Source organism: Hibiscus syriacus, unplaced genomic scaffold (assembly GCF_006381635.1).
Source record: "Hibiscus syriacus cultivar Baekdansim isolate YM2019G1 unplaced genomic scaffold, ASM638163v2 tig00004457_pilon, whole genome shotgun sequence".
In the NCBI taxonomy this organism is placed as follows: Eukaryota; Viridiplantae; Streptophyta; class Magnoliopsida; order Malvales; family Malvaceae; genus Hibiscus; species Hibiscus syriacus.
Window position 1 is genome coordinate 236,651 of NW_024062017.1, and position 21,286 is coordinate 257,936.

The following is a 21,286-nucleotide window of genomic DNA, read 5'->3' on the forward strand; positions in this document are numbered from 1 at the left end:
CTTTGCTATCCACCAATAATCGTGTCTCGAAGCGTTGAATGTTTTCCCCCACTAGGCCGGATATACCATGTGAGCATTTTGTGAAACACTCTCGACTCTACTCGAGGTGAATTGGGCTATTTCTAGTAACCCGTTTAATTGTAGACCAATCTACACCATTTTCATCTGAATCCCCTGTATTCGCTACACCTAAACCCTCCGCAATAGTTTCTGGAGATATATATATCCTTCCCATGACATGTGTATTAATTCCTATTATTAGTCTTATTAGGCTCGTGCTGTAAGGAAGCATTGTTGTAGAAGACTCTAACTAGGTTGGGATAATATCTTGGTTCTACACCAAGGAATTCAAGCCAACCCCAAGATGTAAATGTGGATTTAAAACTAAATGTATATTTATCATCAAACAAGAAACCCAAGTCAATGACACGTTCGGGACGAATCTTCCTTACTTTAAAACTCGTCTGCCATCTTTGTTTCTCCATGTCGGATCTAAAGTTCAGAGTTTCGAAGGACCTGATTTCCTCAGAAGAATCGTTTGTTACAGAAGGAGGTGGTTGAGAAGAACTGGGTTGAGAAGAGCTTTGAGAAAGACCTCGCTTCTGACGCTGACGTTTTGGAGCCATTTTGGTTGGATGCTACCCCTATTACAATGGAACACAAACACATTCAGGATAAAAACTCCAATATAGAAATCAATCAAACCCATAAAATATCGATAAATTTACCTGAATATCTGATCGTCACTTATGATAACGGTAGAAGAAAGAGGAAGATCTGCCTGCTTGTATTTATGTTTAGGGTTTCTCGATTAAGAGTACTATATAAACGGTGGAAAACACTTGATATTTAAATTAGTATCGACACAAACTATATTAGTGTCGACACATTATTTAGACATATCCTCTCATAAAACCGGTATAATTGTACCGGTTAGATTGAAAAATTACATATTACATTATACTTTTGGGTTCGATGATTTTGGGATCGACACTTTTTATATATGGATCGACACTTTATGGGTGCACCTTGTTTTCCATTCATTCTGGAAAAAAATATCGACACAAACTATATTAGTGTCGACACATTATTTAGACATATCCTCTCATAAAACCGGTATAATTGTACCGGTTAGATTGAAAAATTACATATTACATTATACTTTTGGGTTCGATGATTTTGGGATCGACACTTTTTATATATGGATCGACACTTTATGGGTGCACCCTGTTTTCCATTAATTCTGGAAAAAAATATCGACACAAACTATATTAGTGTCGACACATTATTTAGACATATCCTCTCATAAAACCGGTATAATTGTACCGGTTAGATTGAAAAATTACATATTACATTATACTTTTGGGTTCGATGATTTTGGGATCGACACTTTTATATATGGATCGACACTTTATGGTGCACCCTGTTTTCCATTAATTCTGGAAAAAAATATCGACACAAACTATATTAGTGTCGACACATTATTTAGACATATCCTCTCATAAAACCGGTATAATTGTACCGGTTAGATTGAAAAATTACATATTACATTATACTTTTGGGTTCGATGATTTTGGGATCGACACTTTTATATATGGATCGACACTTTATGGGTGCATCCTGTTTTCCATTCATTCTGGAAAAAAAATATCGACACAAACTATATTAGTGTCGACACATTATTTAGACATATTCTCTCATAAAACCGGTATAATTGTACCGGTTAGATTGAAAAATTACATATTACATTATACTTTTGGGTTCGATGATTTTGGGATCGACACTTTTATATATGGATCGACACTTTATGGGTGCACCCTGTTTTCTATTCATTCTGGAAAAAAAATATCGACACAAACTATATTAGTGTCGACACATTATTTAGACATATCCTCTCATAAAACCGGTATAATTGTACCGGTTAGATTGAAAAATTACATATTACATTATACTTTGGGTTCGATGATTTTGGGATCGACACTTTTTATATATGGATTGACACTTTATGGGTGCACCTTGTTTTCCATTCATTCTGGAAAAAAATATCGACACAAACTATATTAGTGTCGACATTATTTAGACATATTCTCTCATAAAACCGGTATAATTGTACCGGTTAGATTGAAAAATTACATATTACATTATACTTTTGGGTTCGATGATTTTGGGATCGACACTTTTTATATATGGATCGACACTTTATGGGTGCACCATGTTTTCCATTCATTCTGGAAAAAAAATATCGACACAAACTATATTAGTGTCGACACATTATTTAGACATATCCTCTCATAGAACCGGTATAATTGTACCGGTTAGATTGAAAAATTACATATTACATTATACTTTTGGGTTCGATGATTTTGGGATCGACACTTTTTATATATGGATCGACACTTTATGGGTGCACCATGTTTTCCATTCATTCTGGAAAAAAAATATCGACACAAACTATATTAGTGTCGACACATTATTTAGACATATCCTCTCATAGAACCGGTATAATTGTACCGGTTAGATTGAAAAATTACATATTACATTATATGGATCGACACTTTATGGGTGCACCCTGTTGGCCATATTGTAAATTTGCCTTTTACTTCCAAGTATCGACATGACCCTTAATGTGTATAAGAAACATGTACAACATACTGCTAACTTTTCTCATCTCATTCATAATTATATTCACATACAAAAATATAAATCGTATACAAAATTATAAATCTTATACAAAATTAACTCGACATTTACATCATTGCATCCTTTTGTTATTCTTATGTAATATTGCAGCTTTTGTTATCTCCTGTCTTCGTTCATTTTGATTGTGGCTTACGAGATCATTTAATACTCGCGATCGATCCCAGTCTCCAACAACCTATATTCAAATTGTCAGAACGTTAAGTATTGTCAACTACAGCATTCAATCTACGACTTTTAACAATTTTACCACAAACAATTTTTTCTATCCACTTACAAAATCACCAGTTGCCCCTGTAGAACCGATCGATTCCATCCACATCATCACATACATGCCGCAATCATATCTGTTACAAAATTTGAAAACCACACATGTCAATTATGATGAATACTGCATAAATTAAGCTTTCTATTTGTGATAACATCTCATACCCATTCAATTGCTTATTCTTCTTATGCTCCACAAATTTGAAGTTTTTCAAGGGATACTTTCCTAGAGATCCACATGACTCAACCCAAATGCGTTTCTTATTATAAGAATCTAATATTTTAATCTGCATTAAAATAGAAGAAGTTATGCACCAAAAAATTATGCATTATAATTTACATAATGTCCTTTCATACATACATACATACCAATCTCTTAGCATCCTTCACTCTCTGTTTAGCTGCTTCAGTTGTAAACATACTATCATATATTGTTACAACATGATCTACCATATCCAACACCAACAGATACCAGTGTGAATTATGGTAGTTTATTGTGATCATTATCTGCAACAAATTTCACACCCAATTTGACAAAATTCACATTCTATATCCGAAAACATCATTTGCAATTGGTATGGTGTCTTACCTTCTCACAGTCGGTGAATTTCACATAGTTATCCAATATGACACCCCAGAAGGTAGAAATATTCTCAACACTTTCTTTATTGTTGGCTTCCAACGCCTGTTGCTGTAATTACGCAACAAACATTATTAATTTACCGTCTATAACACTACTTTTCAATATTTATTAATTTAACTCACCACTAAGAGGTATGGAAGGTAGCCAATCCTCCGGTGTGACTTTTGAGAATCGTAGCATATGGTCCAGGCGAGCAAATCGATAACCTAACAAAATTAATTACACAATCAGAACATATTCAATAAGTTTTTATTTATTTTCTACTTTCTACTTACCACACCGCCAACCCATTCTGTAGGCTTCAACGTTGCAACGTCGTATACAGTAGCGAATTGATTTCCCATTGATATTACAGAATATCTGTATGAATCATTAGGATTAATATCTTGTCATGAAATATTTAAATATCACTCACAAAACATATATTTCACTTACCCCGATTCTAACTCGCTATTCCATAATAATCACAAATTGCAGCTTCGATGTCATCAATTCCGGTTGGAATGTCCGCTTTTTCAACCTATAATTTTGCATACAAATTTTTGTCACAACAACATAATAAAAATCAAATTAAGTATTCTTTTATTAAACTTACCTTCTGCTTCTTCTTCTGGGGTGCAGGACATTCCGAATCCAAAACTGCTGCTATGACACTCTCCGGTGTATAAATGACATCGACTTCCTTCCTCCTCATTTCTTCCATCTCTTCTTCTTCCTCCTCCCTCTTTTCTTCTTCATATTTTTCAGTTCATCGTACTTTTTTTCTACATAGCTCTTCATATCTTTTATTTCACCCTTCAATTGAGCTCCTTCATCCGAGTATTTATCAACCACCCCCTTCACCCCGTAAGTTCACTCCTCAAATCAACAACCTCCTTCACCACTCCCTCAAATTTTTCTCCCGTCACCATCTTAATATCACCCCTTAACACCGAAACTTCTTTCACCACTTCACCCTCAACACCTCTACTTCTTTCACCTCCATCTATTTTTCCTTCCACTACCCCCTTATGCCTCTCGAGTTTCTCTACGACTTGATCAAGTTTCTCTTCGACTCTTGATTGTCTTTGCATGATTTCAAATTGGATTTTTTTTGATATCAGCCAATTCAGACATCAAAATGTCGAAGTTACTCTGTTTTGCTTCACCGTCGTCCCACTCACCTTCATCCCCAATACAACCATCCCTCCTTTCTTCTCCTCTGCCTCCACTGCCTCCTCTACATCCTTGCCAATAACCTTCAAAAAATTAAATTACAATATTAAGACATTGATTATATTCTTAATATTATTTAATTACATTTATTACCATTTCTTGCTTCTTCCCTCTATCCAACTTCAACTTCACCATCACTCTAACCACCTCTTCCTTCCCCCATGCACGGATGCGTGCCACTCCGGTTCTTTCATAAGCCGGCACTGCCTCACAGCCCGACCAAAATCGAACAGTGCAACCTGCATTTATAATAAAATTTATATTTTATATAAAAACACAAAAAAGTGATTCAACTCATTTACCTCTAAGATTGCTATGCACCCTTTGAGGTATCTCTGGCTGCCCTTTTTAAAGGTGATAATTGATTCAATCAATCTCGAATGGATATATTCAGCCCAATTGAATTCACCCTTCAAGCCTTCATCGCAAATGAGCTTCATATATTCCTTGTTCGTTGACGTATCACCCGTTGGACAAAGAAATACCGACAAGGTACAATAGAACTCGGGCCTTCAGCTCATCCCCCAAGTAAGATCCACTTTTGATATCCTCTTCAACTTCAGTATATGTCACCTTATGATTCAAACCATATTTGGAGGCAAGTGCTTTCCAGTTCTTACTCCTACAGACTTCTATAACACTTTTGCCTTTGTTTTGTACCCCCAATACGGCTGCAGCAGTCGATACCCCCAGAGGGAATGAATAATCACCATACTTAGCCATACATTGACTGACGTCAAATTGTGCCATCAAGGATCGATACAATTCCCTCCGAATAGGTCGATCCCTTACTCCGATCAACGATCCAAAACCTATTTCTCCAAGCACATTCAACTGACCCTTCTCCTTAAGGTGTTTAATTAATAAATTCACCCTTTTAATGCTGCATCTTGTCGACACTTCCTACATTTTTTAACAATATATAATGTTATAGTTCTTATATATTTTGTATCAACGTATTTACAAGTTTAATGAATACCTTATTTTCATGTGCTTTCCTCCGTTCTTTGTATTCTTTACTATCATTCCTTGACTGTGTGATGTAAGGTTCCTTTTCAGCATCACTCATTGAATTCCATTTGGACCTCACATCTTTTTTCACCTAATATTAAACATAAACGTTTCTTAATCAATACATTAACACTAAATACTAATACTACTCAATGTCAATTTCATTTTACATACCGAACCGCTCTGTGTGCCATCTCCCTTCATCCTTTTGCTTCGGCCATACTGTTAACATTTAAAATTTGTAATCAATTTAAAGTTTATCGATACTTTAATCCAATTACCATTTCAACAATAATAACAAAAAGACATTGATACTTACTAGAAGTACATATATCCACCCTTTGGTTGCTTTCGAGTCTCGGCCTCAATTTCAAAGTCATCTGCTCCACCAACAATTTTCCAACCCATTGACTCCATTTTTCCTTCATATATCAGTTTACGCAAATCAAATTATTTTGTTACATACACTTTTCAATATACAAATATAGATAACTACTCTTGTGGTAAAACGGTTTTCTTCAAAAGAATTTGAATGGCCACACCAAAATGTGTCGGCACATTTATACAACCTATAATATCATTTTCTACCTATAATATTTAATAAAAGTATCGACATTTATATTTTTCCTTGAATATCTATTTCTACCTGCAATCGGTCCCAAATGCTTCCTTACTCCAAAACCCTAAACAACACATAAAAAACCCTATCGCGATTACTATAATAATAAAAATTAGGGTTTCGACAACATACTTTTCGATTCGACTGCAGCAACAAACAAACAAACTTCGCTTTAGAAACGCCTTCTGAAATGCAGCAACAATTACTCTTCGATTTCAAAAACTCGTCCGTTCTATCTTTTTTCAGAGGATATTTAGCTATGGCCTTTATATTTTCATCGGATATGTTATTTATATTTAATCGATACAAATACAAAAGTGTCGATACTTTTATGTCAGGTGTCGATACTTTCGAAATGATAATTACCTATTTATTTGAAGTGTCGATAATTATTACACGTACTTACGAAAGTATCGACACTTTCAATATATCTGGTATCATTTTACCGGTTTTATCATTTTGATACCGGTTTTATCATATTTTTACCTGTTATATCGTTGTGGATCGATATTTTTTTTAAAGTATCGACACATTATAGGCGCTATAACTGCTTCTCTTTTAAATTCACAAAGTGTCGATCCTTATATAACGTATCGACACTTTTAAATTTACCGGTTTTATCATTTTGTTACCGGTTTTATCATATTTTTACCTGGTATATCGTTTTGGATCGATATATTTTTAAAAGTATCGACACTTTTTAGGATTTAAAACTGCTTTGAAAGTTATGTAATTTATGTTTCAATTATTTAATAGTGTTTCATGTTTTCCACCTACAATATTAATTTAATAATTTAATTTACACAAAATTTTATTTGATTGTTTTGATATTTTATAAATATTATTTAGAATTTAAATTTAACAATATTAACCAAATATAATAATAAATATGTTTTCAACAGTGAAATAAGTATGGACACTTTTATAAAAATGATATATACTTTTTTGAAAGTTATGTAATTTATGTTTCAATTTATTTAATAGTGTTTCATGTTTTCCACCTACAATATTAATTTAATAATTTAATTTACACAAAATTTTATTTGATTGTTTTGATATTTTATAATATTATTTAGAATTTAAATTTAACAATATTAACCAAATATAATAATAATATGTTTTCAACAGTGAAATAAGTATGGACACTTTATAAAAATGATATATACTTTTTTGAAAGTTATGTAATTTATGTTTCAATTTTTTTAATAGTGTTTCATGTTTTCCACCTACAATATTAATTTAATAATTTCATTTACACAAAAAATTATTTGATTGTTTTGATATTTTATAAAATATTATTTAGATTTTAAATTTAACAATATTAACTAAAGATAATAATAAATATATTTTCACAGTGAAATAAGTATGGACACTTTTATAAAAAGGATAGATAATTTACAATATAACAGGTAAAAATATGACAAAACCAGATTCATTATGACAAAACCGGTAAAATTTACTTGATATGTTAAACGTATGGACACTTTTATAAAAAGGATAGATACTTACCGATAACCAAAGTTTACCGGTTACCAAATTTTTTAATAGTTTTTCATTTTTTCTACCTAAAACATTATTAGTTGTCAACATAATAGGTACCGCTAAACCGAATTTATTAAATACATTTTAATGTATCCGGTAATGCTGTATATTAGCCGTATATTAACCCGCCTTTCCTGAGACAATCCCGTTGTACTTGATTCTCAATTTTTGTGTCTCGACTCTGGTGTTGGATCTGTATTTATATTAATATATTGAGTACCTTTTTTTCTAATAGTATTGCTACTTTGCATCGATTTGTTTTTAATAGTTTTTAATAGTCGGGGTGATTACAAGATAATATCTATTTAAAATTTTGCTGCATCGAATTAAGTTGATCGTTATCGAGTCCTTTTTCTCGATCGTCTTGTATTGCTATGCATATTTAGTAATACTGGGAATCATTGTTGATTGCTTGAAAACATCTTTTAGATATTATCCTCAACCGTTGTATGTACCAAACCCCTTTCTAGGGGTGTAAACGAGTCGAGTCGAGCTCGAGTATTGTTGAGCTCGACTCGAAAACTTTGAAATGGAGTTTGACTCGACTTGAAAACTCGAAAATATCTTTTAGATATTGTCTTTGCTTAAAATTTTCAAGCTCGACTCAAACTTGAAATCCTGAACTGAAGCTTGTGAGCAGTTCGAAAATGCTCGAAATGAAGAAAAAAAAATTCTTAAACTTAACTCGATTGAAGCCTCAAACTCAAAATCGGACATGAACCTTAAATATATAAAAATCTTAATGTATTTTTTTTTAAAAATCAATACATAAATATTAATATTATTAATAATTTATTTTTTTAAAAATAAAATCTTAATTTATTATATTTTTGAGTTGTTCACGAGCTTTTCGAGTTGAATATCAAGTAGCTCGTTTCGGTTCAATAAGAACTAGAGTCGAGCTTGAGTCGAGTCCATTCGATCTGAATATTTATCGAGCCTTGATCGAATCGATCTCGAGTAATTCGTGATTTGTCTTTCTCATTTACAACCCTATTCTTGCCTTCTTCCTTCATGCCTACTTTCATGATTTAATTATATTTAATGTTACGTTAATATTTAAATATAATTATAATTAAAATGTTTGAAAAGATTAAACGAATTCAATTCAATTATCTTACTTTTTCTAGTTTTTAAATTAATAACTTTAAATTTATGTTTAATTTAAAATAGTTAATTGAATAATGTTATTTAATATAAATAATATTGTAAGCAAGATTAAATCATTATTTTTTTAATTCTTTTATTTATTAAATATAATTTCAAGACGTGACAGTGATTTGATCACGTTTGTGAACCGCTGATATACCAAGTACGAAAACCTATTCATTAATTGACTTTGCCAAATTGGAAAATTAATTATCCAATTCAAATCATTTAAATAATTTAAGTACTAAAATAAAGTTGACGAGCATTGAATTGAAAGCGAAATCGGCCTATAAAAGGTTCGATTTTCCGGCTTTATATCCCTTTTAAGGGTGTAAATAAATATAATATTCGATGAATTTATTATGAATCGTTTATATAATATTTAAGGTAAATTATACGGGATCACCAAATTATTGTTAAAGATTATTTTGATCATTAATATTTTAATTTGGTTAATCAGATTATCTAACTATTTAAATGTTTCAATTAAGCCACCAGACGTTAATTTTTAACAGACGTTAATTAGCATAATTATATATTTGGTCTTAATATTTGCACATTCTATCAATTTAATCACTATTATAATTCAATTAAATAAACTTAACTATCCAATTAGGACTAAATAAATTTTAAATTATTTAATTAAATGATTTTGCTATCTAATCAGGTGGTGACGTATATTATCATCCAATTGAAGTGAAAATAAAGGGATAAATTTGCATTCAAGGAGGTTCAAACCAACATCAGGGGGGAAATATGAACAGCCAAGCACCCAAAACACTAGGCTAAAGATCCCCGATGTTTAAAGTTTACAACAATTTATATTTGTCTTTTAAAAGTTTGTTAATGATAAAAAATTAAACAAATTATTTTTCTTTTAAAGTTTACAACAAAAGTTTGTCTTTTAAAGTTTACAACACATTATAAAATAAAAGATCACATAAATAATTAAATAAATCTAATATTTAAAATTTTAATTAATGAAAGTTTGACAATAAAAATAAAATAATTTTAATTTTTTATATTTAATATTAAATTTAAAATATAATTTAAAAATATAAAAAATGAATTATAAATATATTAAATTATAATTTAAAATAATAACTAAATTAATAAAATGTGTAAATATTAAGGACCAAATATTTATTTTTATAATTCATTTTTATATTTTTAAATTATATTTTAAATTTAATATTAAATATAAAAATTTTAAAATTATTTTTATTGTAAATATTTCATTAATTAAAATTTCAAATATTACATTTATTTAATTATTTAAGTGATCTTTTATTTTATAATTTGTTGTAAACTTTAAAGAGACAAACTTTTGTTGTAAAAGTAAATAATTTGTTTAATTTTTTTATCATTAACAAACTTTTAAAAGACAAATATAAATTGTTGTAAATGTTAAATCATTGGGATCTTTAGCCCAGTGGTTTGGGCGCCTGACTGCTCATATTGTCCCCCTAATGTTAGTTTGAATTTCCCTGAGTGTAAAATTGTCCTTTTTTTTCACTTCAATATGTGTCACCACCTGATTGGATAGAAAATAATTTAATTAAATAATTTAAAATTCATAAATAAAACCTTTCAATCATGTATTGACACATCTCACGTCCTAATTGGATAGTTAAATTTATTTAATTGAATTAAAATAGTGACTAAATTGACATAATGTGTAAATATTGAGGATCAAATATATAATTATGTCAATTTTATTAACGGAAACGCCACCACCTCCGTTAAAAATTAACATCCAGTGGTTTGATTGAAGCATTCAGATAGTTGGGTGGTCTAATTAATCAAATTGAAACGTTGGTGGTCAAAATGATTTTTTATCACACTTTGGTGGTCCCCCATGTAGTTTACCCTAATATTTATTTATGTATGTTTATTGAATTAAATAATATGAATAGAATTGTTTAAGTTAATTTAATAAATAAGCGAGTGTATGTTAATCTCGGTGAATTGATTATGAGTCGTTTATATAATATTCATTTATGTATGTTAATTTTTATGTTTATTAAATTGAAAGCGAGATCGCCTATAGATGTTTCGTTTGAAAGCTTATTTTCCCGATTCTTTTTTTTAAAAAAAAATAAATATATATAAAGGTAGTAATAAAATTGAACACAAAGTGAACTTTGAAGTTCAAATTATGAAGCCACTTTCGTTTAGTTTGTAAATAAAAAAAATCAATAGAGGGTGTTAAACTAACATGGTCACGAACGTTGAACGAACATGTTGGTAATAAAAGAACAGCCTTATAAATGTAAAAGTAAAACAAAACCGGATTTATGATATCATGCTTGTACTTACTGGACTGGAAGACATAAAGCAATTGGATTTTATAGGTAGTATTTCTACAAGATAAACGTGATAAACATGCCCTCAAAACATGCTTCAACTATATAGATCGCCTGTTAGTAGCACATCAAACAAAATTTAGACAAAGCTAACTGAAATACTACCTATAAAATCCAATCTTCAATTTCGACAGAGAAGGAACGGCGATAAACAAAATCATCAACGACAAACTAATAGCAAAGTCACGCATGATACATCATATGTAGATATGTGATAATCCTAATTCCGGGCCACATTGAAGGAAAGCCAAAAGAACCGGTGGAAACGGAGGAATCACAGAAACGTTTACCTTGCTAATAAGCCCATCGTCATCCAACGAACTGCTGATGATCTTGAATAGCTTAAAGAGTGCTTCGAATAGCTTAAAGAGTGCTTCGACTTCACTAACACTAACTGCAGATACAAGTAAAATCGACCAAACAACCAATTCCGAGCCGATTGCAACGAGCCAATATAGTTCTACTCATTTGAGTAAAGGGCTATGTTTTCGAAACCCCAAACAAATTTCATTCACACAAACACAACAGGGTACATGCAATGAACAAAATTTTGTAACAAATTACAAGACTTACAAGCAGTTTGTGCAGCGAGTTTAACAGGGTCTTCGCGTTTGGCGCTTTGCATTTTCTTCACTTTAGATAGTATTTCTACAAGATAAACGTGATAAACATGCCTTCAAAACATGCTTCAACTCTATAGATCGCCTGTTAGTAGCACATCAAACAAAATTTAGACAAAGCAAAACAACACTTGAAGTAATGCGTTACCCGATCCGCAAAAATGTTTTTCTTCTTCTTATTGTGAAACAGAGCTAACTGAAACTCTTCCTGCAGAAAACATTAGATGGGAGTCAAAACCGTCGACTCCAATCTTCAATTTCGACAGAGAAGGGACGGCGATAAACAAAATCATCAACGACAAACTAATAGCAAAGTCACGCATGATACATCATATGTAGATATGTGATAATCCTAATTCCGGGCCACATTGAAGGAAAGCCAAAAGAACCGGAGGAAACGGAGGAATCACAGAAACGTTTACCTTGCTAATAAGCCCATCGTCATCCAACGAACTGCTGATGATCTTGAATAGCTTAAAGAGTGCTTCGACTTCACTAACACTAACTGCAGATACAAGTAAAATCGACCAAACAACCAATTCCGAGCCGATTGCAACGAGCCAATATAGTTCTACTCATTTGAGTAAAGGGCTATGTTTTCGAAACCCCAAACAAATTTCATTCACACAAACACAACAGGGTACATGCAATGAACAAAATTTTGTAACAAATTACAAGACTTACAAGCAGTTTGTGCAGCGAGTTTAACAGGGTCTTCGCGTTTGGCGCTTTGCATTTTCTTTACTTTAGAATGAAAGCAGCCCATTTAATTGGGCAAGCTAAATCAACTTTGAAATCAAAGCAAGCTAAATCACAGTTCTCATAAATCATAAATCATAAATGGAATCCAATTAACAAGAAATACCCATCACTTGAAAAAAGAAATAAATCAATCAAAACTCAAATCCAAATCCAAACCCAAACTAACAGCATTCGAATCAACCAATATTAGCAATCTCAAAAACAACGAAAAATAGCAGATGATAAAATTCTTGCACGAGAGCGCGTAAATTTTTGAAGGAAGCTTTCTTTTCGATGCAAAAGATTACCTTTATTTGAGAAGATGAACAACAACGGGGGTGTGCGGGAGCAAGTTGGAAAGGCTGGTCCCTGAAAGAAAAGAGAAAAAAAAGGTAAATCAAAATTCCGTCCCTAAACTAGTTTGAATTTACAAAATACCGACAATTAGTATTTTATTTAAATTTCAGGTGTTAAAGTAAAAATTAAATCTTTTTACTAACATGTCACGCCATCAAACTAACGATATTTATCGTCTCAACGACTAAAACTTTATAAAACAATAATTCAAGTGACCAAAACTTAAGTTGTTTTTAATTTAGTGAACAAATGTAAAAAGCAAGTGACTATTAGAGTTAATTGCATCATATGCCTTCAAATCATGACTCTTATTTTAAATTGCTCCTTAAATTTTTAAATATTACAATTTCATCCCTAAACTATGATTATCATTATAAATTAATCCTCAAACTTTTGAACATTTCATTTTCATCCTCAAACTACGACCTTCATTCTAAATCATTCCCCAAAATCACTTCCTTTGTTAATAAAATTGTTAGACCAAGTCATATTATTATATGTTTTTTTAAATTAGGTTAAGATATGATTGAAACTAATTATATATTAAGATGACTTTGGGGATGAAATTGAAAGATTCAAAAGTTTAGGGACCAATTTGGAATGAGAGTCATAATATGGGGATGGAATTTAAATATTTAAAATTTTAAAGACTAATTTAGAATGAAAAACGTATTTTAGGGATGAAATTGTATAATATTCAAAAGTTTAAAGACCAATTTAAATGAAGATCATAGTTTAGGGACATAGGATGCAATTAACTCTAAAAATTAAGGTACCAAGTGCTTTATTAACCTATGAACTCTTTCAACATCTCTTTTAACTCGCATTATTACTGCTCCATAGTCAATAAAAATGGCAACTTTGTATCATAGAGGTGGGGAAATCTTCATATACCAAAGTGAGAAATGTGAACAACTCTGTAGGAAATTTGACCCTTTAACATTAAGAGGCACAATTTTAGTTGATTTTTTGTTTTAATTGCTTTAATCATCCTCAAAGTATGGCACCGTTTTGAATTATTTATCGAAATAATACTCTTTTAATATCACATAAATAAATGTATCTCATATATTTTATAAAGATGTACTATGTTAATCGTGCCTTTAAAAGTACATCCGACAAGACACGTCTTTATCCTCCGTAACTTTAAAAAAACACGTGTGACACATGTCTTAACATATGTTATAACGAGCACAAACACTCAGATAAACATGAAATATGTTAATCTCGTATATAAATTCGGCCCATCTATAAAACAATTTTATAAAAAAAATATGATCACATTGATGGAAGATATTGAGAAAGGAATGAAATTTAACAGATAATCTAAAAATGGAACACAATCCTACTCGAAGCAGAATTCTAAATATGGAATGAAATCCAGCTCGAAGCACAAGTTTGGTGGAATATATCCCAAAATACGGTAGCTAAAACGCTGTCGTTTTGCAGTAGCAAATCGGCAAATCCAACAGGTATAAAATATGTTAAAAGAGCTTCCTTTATCTCCACCTCTCCTCTCATCAACTCAGCAGACTCAGCACTGAAAATGATGGCCTTCGCAATCTCGGGTTCTGCTAATCTCGCCGCCGCCAAACCCTCTCTAGGAGGGGGAGGTACGTCCACGCGCCTCCCTCTCTCCCGCCAAATATCAACCCTTCACGTCAACAAAAAGCCCAACTCCGCCGTTGTCGCTTCCACTTCTGCTCCCACCACCGTTCAAACCGACTGGTCCCTCGATTCGTGGAAGTCAAAGCCGGCCCAGCAACTCCCTGAGTATCCGGACGCTGACGAGCTCGAGTCGGTACTCAAAACGATCGGGTCGTTCCCGCCAATTGTGTTCGCCGGGGAGGCGAGGAAGCTGGAGGACAAGCTAGCGAACGCCGCCGTCGGGAAAGCGTTTCTGTTACAGGGCGGTGACTGTGCTGAGAGTTTCAAAGAATTCAACGGCACCAACATTAGAGACACTTTCAGAGTACTTTTGCAGATGGGCATTGTCCTCACTTTTGGTGCCCAAATGCCCGTCATCGCTGTATGTCTTATTTATCCCCCCAAAATCCCAACTTTCTAAAGCTAAATTTGACTTATTTTATCAATTATTTCCTTGACAATTTTTGTATGATTTTTTTATAGGTTGGGAGAATGGCAGGGCAATTTGCAAAGCCAAGGTCAGACTCATTTGAGATAAAGATGGAGTCAAATTACCAAGTTATCGAGGAGATAACATAAATGGCGATGCTTTTGATGAGAAATCTCGAGTTCCCGATCCTCAGAGACTGATAAGAGCTTATCTTCAATCTGTTGGTACTTTGAATCTCCTTAGAGCATTCGCCACGGGTGGATATGCAGCCATACAAAGGGTCTCCCAATGGAATCTAGATTTTGTTAGACATAGTGAACAAGGAGACAGGTAATTTGAGTTTCATATGCGGGCACGTTTAGCATTGTGATTTTGGAACTGCATAGATTTGCAATAGAGATAATAGGCCTTGGATTTTTCTTTTTTCTTTCTGTTGTTGGATTTAAAAATCTGGGTGGGTTTATAATTAGGTACATGGAGCTTGCACAGAGAGTCGATGAAGCTCTCGGATTCATGGCTGCGGCTGGATTAACTATTGATGACCCTCAAATGAATACGGTTGATTTTTGGACATCCCATGAATGCCTCCATTTACCTTATGAACAGGCCTTGACTAGAGAGGATTCAACATCTGGCCTCTATTATGACTGTTCTGCTCACATGCTTTGGGTCGGTGAGAGGACTCGGCAGTTAGATGGAGCACATGTTGAATTTCTCCGGGGCATTTCCAATCCTCTCGGCATAAAGGTAAACGTTGGTTATTGTGCTTTAGATTCTAAAACTCATTGCCAATTGTTTATGAGATCTGTTTAGATAAACATCGCAGACCTATTAACTCTACTTAGTATGATTAATAAGGATGCAAATCCATGCATTTAAAATGATGAATGTCAATGGTTTATTAGATTTGTCTGGATATTCATTGCATTCCGATTTAGCAAGTACTCGGTAATGATTAGTAACGGTGCTAATCCCTGCATTAAAATAGTTGTACACAGTTAGACAATCGATGATTCTTGATTGTTTTGACGTTTGGGACTCATAGTGGTATCGAACTGACTTTTAGTCCGACAAGAATCTGTTCGTGAAGTTGTAGGTTCATGTTTTAGAAAGCAAACCATAGTGTGAACAAGGCTTGATGTGGTTTTAGTTGTTATGTTTGAATAGTATTTTCTGATTGATGATATTTCCATGCATCTATAGGTCAGTGATAAGATGGACCCCAAGGAACTCGTAAAATTGTGCGGAATTCTTAACCCTCGGAACAAACCTGGGAGACTGACAATAATCACGCGAATGGGAGCCGATAACATGCGAATAAAGCTGCCACATCTTATTAGGGCCGTTCGCCAGGCCGGGCTTATTGTCACTTGGGTGAGCGATCCCATGCATGGAAACACAATTAAAGCTCCATGTGGCCTAAAAACCCGTCCATTTGATGCAATCAGAGTAAGATCTCTTGAACTTAAGTTTCCAAGCAAAACTTGTCTTTTGTTGAACTGTAATGAAAGCCTAAATGTGATATCCTTTTGGCCTCTTTCACTTTCCTCAGTCTGAGTTGAGGGCATTCTTCGATGTTCACGAACAAGAAGGAAGCTATCCGGGAGGAGTTCATCTGGAGATGACGGGGCAGAACGTGACAGAGTGCATCGGAGGGTCAAATACCGTAACTTTTGATGACTTGAACTCTCGGTATCACACCCATTGCGATCCAAGGTTAAATGCATCGCAGTCATTAGAGCTAGCCTTTGCCATATCAGAAAGGTTGAGGAGGAGAAGGCTCAAGTCTGCCAAGGAACTTCTGAGTGGGAACAAAGTAAATTAGTTTATCTTGTGCCGTGTCCGAAAAGGAGAGGCTTTTGTAATATAATAAATAACCCTCTCCTCGCTTGATATGCTGGTGTCTGATCTGATCTAGTAGTCGGTGTTTTCGAGATTTGAGTGACTTTTTATATGGCATATCTGTCTTCCTTATTTTGCAATAGACATAAGCAAAGCTTGGTTAATGGGTACCATTCAAACCAGAATAATTACTTATCTTCTGCAAGTATCTTCACTGGAAATGGCTTTGGACGATTTACGCGTGTTCTTTTCTTAGAAGGTACCATGGAGTCCCCATGAGAAAGATAAAGGAGAAGACAACGTATATCAGTATTTAAAACCATTCTAGAACTACTCAGGCTCTGCACTTGCACATGATTCACACAAACAAAAACTCAAAGCTTTACGTAGATTAAGAACCCTAAATCCATGTTGTTCTAAACCCATAACGATAATAAATATAAATCAAGACCTAATAATAAATGGGTAAAGTACACAAATGGTCTCCCGGCTATAGAGTTTTACTTTGCTGTTGTCTCCTGACTATTAAGAGTTATAAAATGGTAACTTCATTCTTATGTTCTAAACTCGTTCTTTTCCGTCAAAATATTTACGGTCGTCGTTTGAACTGAACGTTAACATGTTGATTGTGGTATGATCAAATATGATCCCATAACCATTTGAGTTTTATTTTGTTGATCGACTCTTTGTTCACATCATGTCGTCGAGCCACTGCTTAAAACATTATATTGTCGAGCCAATGCTTGAAAGTAACATCGATGTCAGTAGGCATCATTAAAATATAATTTTATTATATCTCAGTCAACATGTTAATGTCCAGCTCAAACGGTCATTAATTTTTTAACAGAAAAGGACAAGTTTTAAACATATAAATAGTCGAGTGACCACTTTGTAACTTTTAATTGTCGGGACTAAAAAGATAGCATTCTATAGTCGAAGGATCATTTTGTAACTTTTAATAATCGGGTGACTCAATAAAGCATCATCATATAATCGAAAGACCATTTGTGTACTTTACTCACAATAAAATTAACCATCAATATTTAATTTTTTATCAATTTGATCCTTATATTTAGAGTTAAATTTAATCTGCGTCTTTTAAAAAATTAAATAGCTTTTCTTCTATACATGCGAATTAAAACATTAATTTTTTAATTGTGTCGATGTGATAGTTTATATGATATTTTTACTTGATAAATGGTTTTTAAAAGATCACGAAGAACTCATTGAGAGGTCTCAATGGTTATAGATAATGTTATTATCTTTTGAGATTCTAAATTCGAGCTGTATATTATCAATACTCACAAAATAATTCTTGATAAAATTTCCATTAAAAAAATGAGCTTTGATCAACACACGTTCTCCATTTACAAAGTAGACGAGCATACTTGCTATCCCCTTGGTTTTCCATACTTGAAATGAAATGCATCTATTCCTTAGACAAGTAAACTTTCAACACCAACCCAGATATTATCCCTACCACTCCCACAACGCCTGCGAATACGATCGAAAATCCAGGATCGCTCCTCCGTTGTCTTCGCCTCTTCAGGAAATCCTGTTCTCATAAAAAATAACCATCGTTTTACGTATCGTCCATCTCCGTAGTAAATTCTAACGGATCTGTATGAATAGAACATAAATATATGTATATACATTCACTAATAAGTTACAATTGACCAGTCGATATTATGTTCGATCTGAATTTAATCTGTTTATAATCAAGGTTATGAATCACCTAATTATGGTGCATTTACATTGACATACCAGTTCTTGTTGGAGATGCAGTGTTTGCTTGACTGCGGCATCTCGTTCTTCTTTCAGGTGCTGCAAAGTCTGATTCAGGGAAGCAGGAAGGACATTTAAGGAAAGAAACCGGATTCCGGGCTTGCATTTTTCGAGTTAGCTTCACAAGAAAACATAATTGAAGGCAAAACGGCAAGCATATGACAATGAAGTCCAATACAAGTTAACATAATTGAACACATGTTTTCGGTTCCGATCTTGGACAAGAAGTTGCATACAAGGAACCGAAAACTTGTGTTCGTGTAAGTCACACGAGAATATCGGAATCATTTGCTCGTGGTAATTGGATGGTATAGGATAAAACTCACAGAGTTTGAATCAGGGTTCTGATCCGGAAAGGTCTTGAATCCTTCATCCCCTGAATTCCTTTGAGCCGAAGGAGATCTATAGTGAACTTTAAGCTTGCACTCCCTTATATCCTTAGAAACATCCTTATTGAACTGGACACAGAGGCAAATATGTCACATTCCGAAAAATCTTATTCTTTCTCTATACGAAAGATTGTACTCGATGTCTGATGTCGGCAATCGTACGGTATCAGCCGGTAAGTCATCGACTTTGGTATTTGGAGGCACCATAGTACTCTGTAGCAGAAATTTGTCTTTGCATTGCATATCCGGCGGATATTCCCGTTGTGCTTGGAGAGTGACTGGTATATGAGAACTCAATGAAATCGGTATCATACATAACAAAACCGTCCCGGAAAAGGTCAGGGTAGAAGTTGTACCTCGGATAAGACATGAGTCCATCGGCTGCATGATGCCGGTGTTCGGTCGGACGAAGTACTTCTTCGGTGAAGTCGTTTTAACCTAAACATGATAACAAGTTTGGGAACATGTGATAAAGAACATACATAAAATGATGTTCATGTATACCTTAAATGCAACATGGTTCTGTGTGTTGTTCACCACCTTAAGATCACAATCACTTGGCTCCTCAAACTCAACTGAAATACGAATCACAATAACCAAAACTCAATTAAAAACTTCATGACATCACCATAGAATTAAAGCATGACTCCCCCCCCCCCCACATACATCCAAAGCGAAATCTATACATGTATGTATACATACATCAAAATTCACATGCATGCAAGTAATATATAAGCATATAAAAGAGGTGGAACTTACTAACGAATTTGAGATCGTTGGTATGAACGGAGACCAACTGATTACCGTCAGCAGCTGGCATGACTGAGCCACTACTTTCACCGCCGCCACTGGATGCCCTTTTATCTTTTTTAACACTGAATTAATGAATAATCTTACTCGAACATCTAACAAAAAATGGAAAATAAAAATACAAAGAGAGCCCTCCACTGCCATAAATCTTTAGAAATTTGATGTAATATTAATGAGTGAAGTACCTTGAATGAGGAACAAACATGTGGTGCAAAGTGCAACGAGATCGGTCCAAATCTCAAGTTTCTTTCTTGTTTTCTCTGGTGGAAAATGGAAGTCGCCACCAATGTCGGAGTTCCAGGTTTGAATAATGTATATCTATATCAACCTATATGTACTGAAAACTCTTATAAATTAATATCTATCCATCTACTTATACATTAATACTGATAAATATTTCATATGAATTTTATCATATCCATACATAAGAGCTTCAATTTCATTTGAAAGACTTGGGATAAATGGATTTACTTGATAAAGAATAAAGACATTCAAATATACCATATTTATTTCTTTATCTTTTAAAGTAAATTTATATTAGACAATTAAATTTTAAAATATATATGTTTATCTTTTTAATGATAGGTGAAATTGAAAATTAAATAAAAATGGTTTTTCTAAAGAAAATTGCTTTTAATATATATGATTAAATTGTTCGATAATTAATCTAAGATGGTTGCAAGATTAATATATATTAAAAAAATTCTTAATCAATTAACAACGAACCACATTATAAACATAGCTAACTAGCCGCTCAAACCCAAACTTTTAAAGAGAACAATACTTCAATAGTAATCACTGAGATCGTTCAAGGAATTCAAATAAATACTGAATTTAATTTCTTTGTAAAGGGCAACAATTGATTTTAATATGTACTTGCATGAATTCCCAACTTTAACTTTCCTTAAAATAGTTTTAGTGAGCTCATTATAAGGCCCCTCAGAATCCTAGTGTCATTGGAATAGGTATATTGTTTTGAAAATCTGCAGAAAGAACAACACCTGCAGGCTGAAAATAGAGACGCGACATTCTGTCATCGATCATTCATGCCAAGTATGACATAACACAATTAACAACAGGCATTAAAGCTTCCCTTCAGCAAACATTTTTATCTTAAAAGAAACAACATTTAAAGCCAGGAGAAAACTAGACTCGT

General features: G+C 33.2%; 2 protein-coding genes and 1 pseudogene across 4 annotated transcripts; 1 reads left to right on the top strand and 2 right to left on the bottom strand.

Moving 5' to 3' along the window:
- Nucleotides 1-11,699: 11,699 nt before the first annotated feature.
- Nucleotides 11,700-12,903, bottom strand: LOC120194653 (calcineurin B-like protein 8). Of its 3 annotated transcripts, XR_005522995.1 has the most exons (3): nt 12,814-12,903; nt 12,552-12,634; nt 12,278-12,337 (listed from the first exon to the last, which is right to left on the bottom strand). XR_005522995.1 is itself a non-coding variant. In XM_039196905.1 (2 exons), exons 1-2 carry the CDS (start codon nt 12,863-12,865, stop codon nt 11,707-11,709), a joined length of 249 nt encoding a protein of 82 aa, XP_039052836.1. In that variant the 5' UTR covers nt 12,866-12,892; the 3' UTR covers nt 11,700-11,706. The 3 variants fall into 3 exon arrangements, 2 of the variants coding, with proteins under 2 accessions (XP_039052836.1, XP_039052843.1); XM_039196905.1 differs by lacking the exons at nt 12,278-12,337; nt 12,552-12,634 and adding an exon at nt 11,700-11,903 and having other exon boundaries at nt 12,814-12,892; XM_039196912.1 differs by lacking the exons at nt 12,278-12,337; nt 12,552-12,634; nt 12,814-12,903 and adding exons at nt 11,700-11,903; nt 12,083-12,150.
- A 1,811-nt stretch (nt 12,904-14,714) lies between these two features.
- On the top strand, nt 14,715-17,286 carry LOC120194630 (annotated as a pseudogene).
- A 1,289-nt stretch (nt 17,287-18,575) lies between these two features.
- Nucleotides 18,576-20,140, bottom strand: LOC120194401 (vesicle-associated protein 2-1-like). Its single transcript, XM_039196715.1, has 7 exons — nt 20,080-20,140; nt 19,825-19,895; nt 19,677-19,758; nt 19,483-19,598; nt 19,258-19,389; nt 18,911-18,979; nt 18,576-18,701 (listed from the first exon to the last, which is right to left on the bottom strand). Exons 1-7 carry the CDS (start codon nt 20,138-20,140, stop codon nt 18,576-18,578), a joined length of 657 nt encoding a protein of 218 aa, XP_039052646.1.
- Between the last annotated feature and the right edge of the window lie 1,146 nt (nt 20,141-21,286).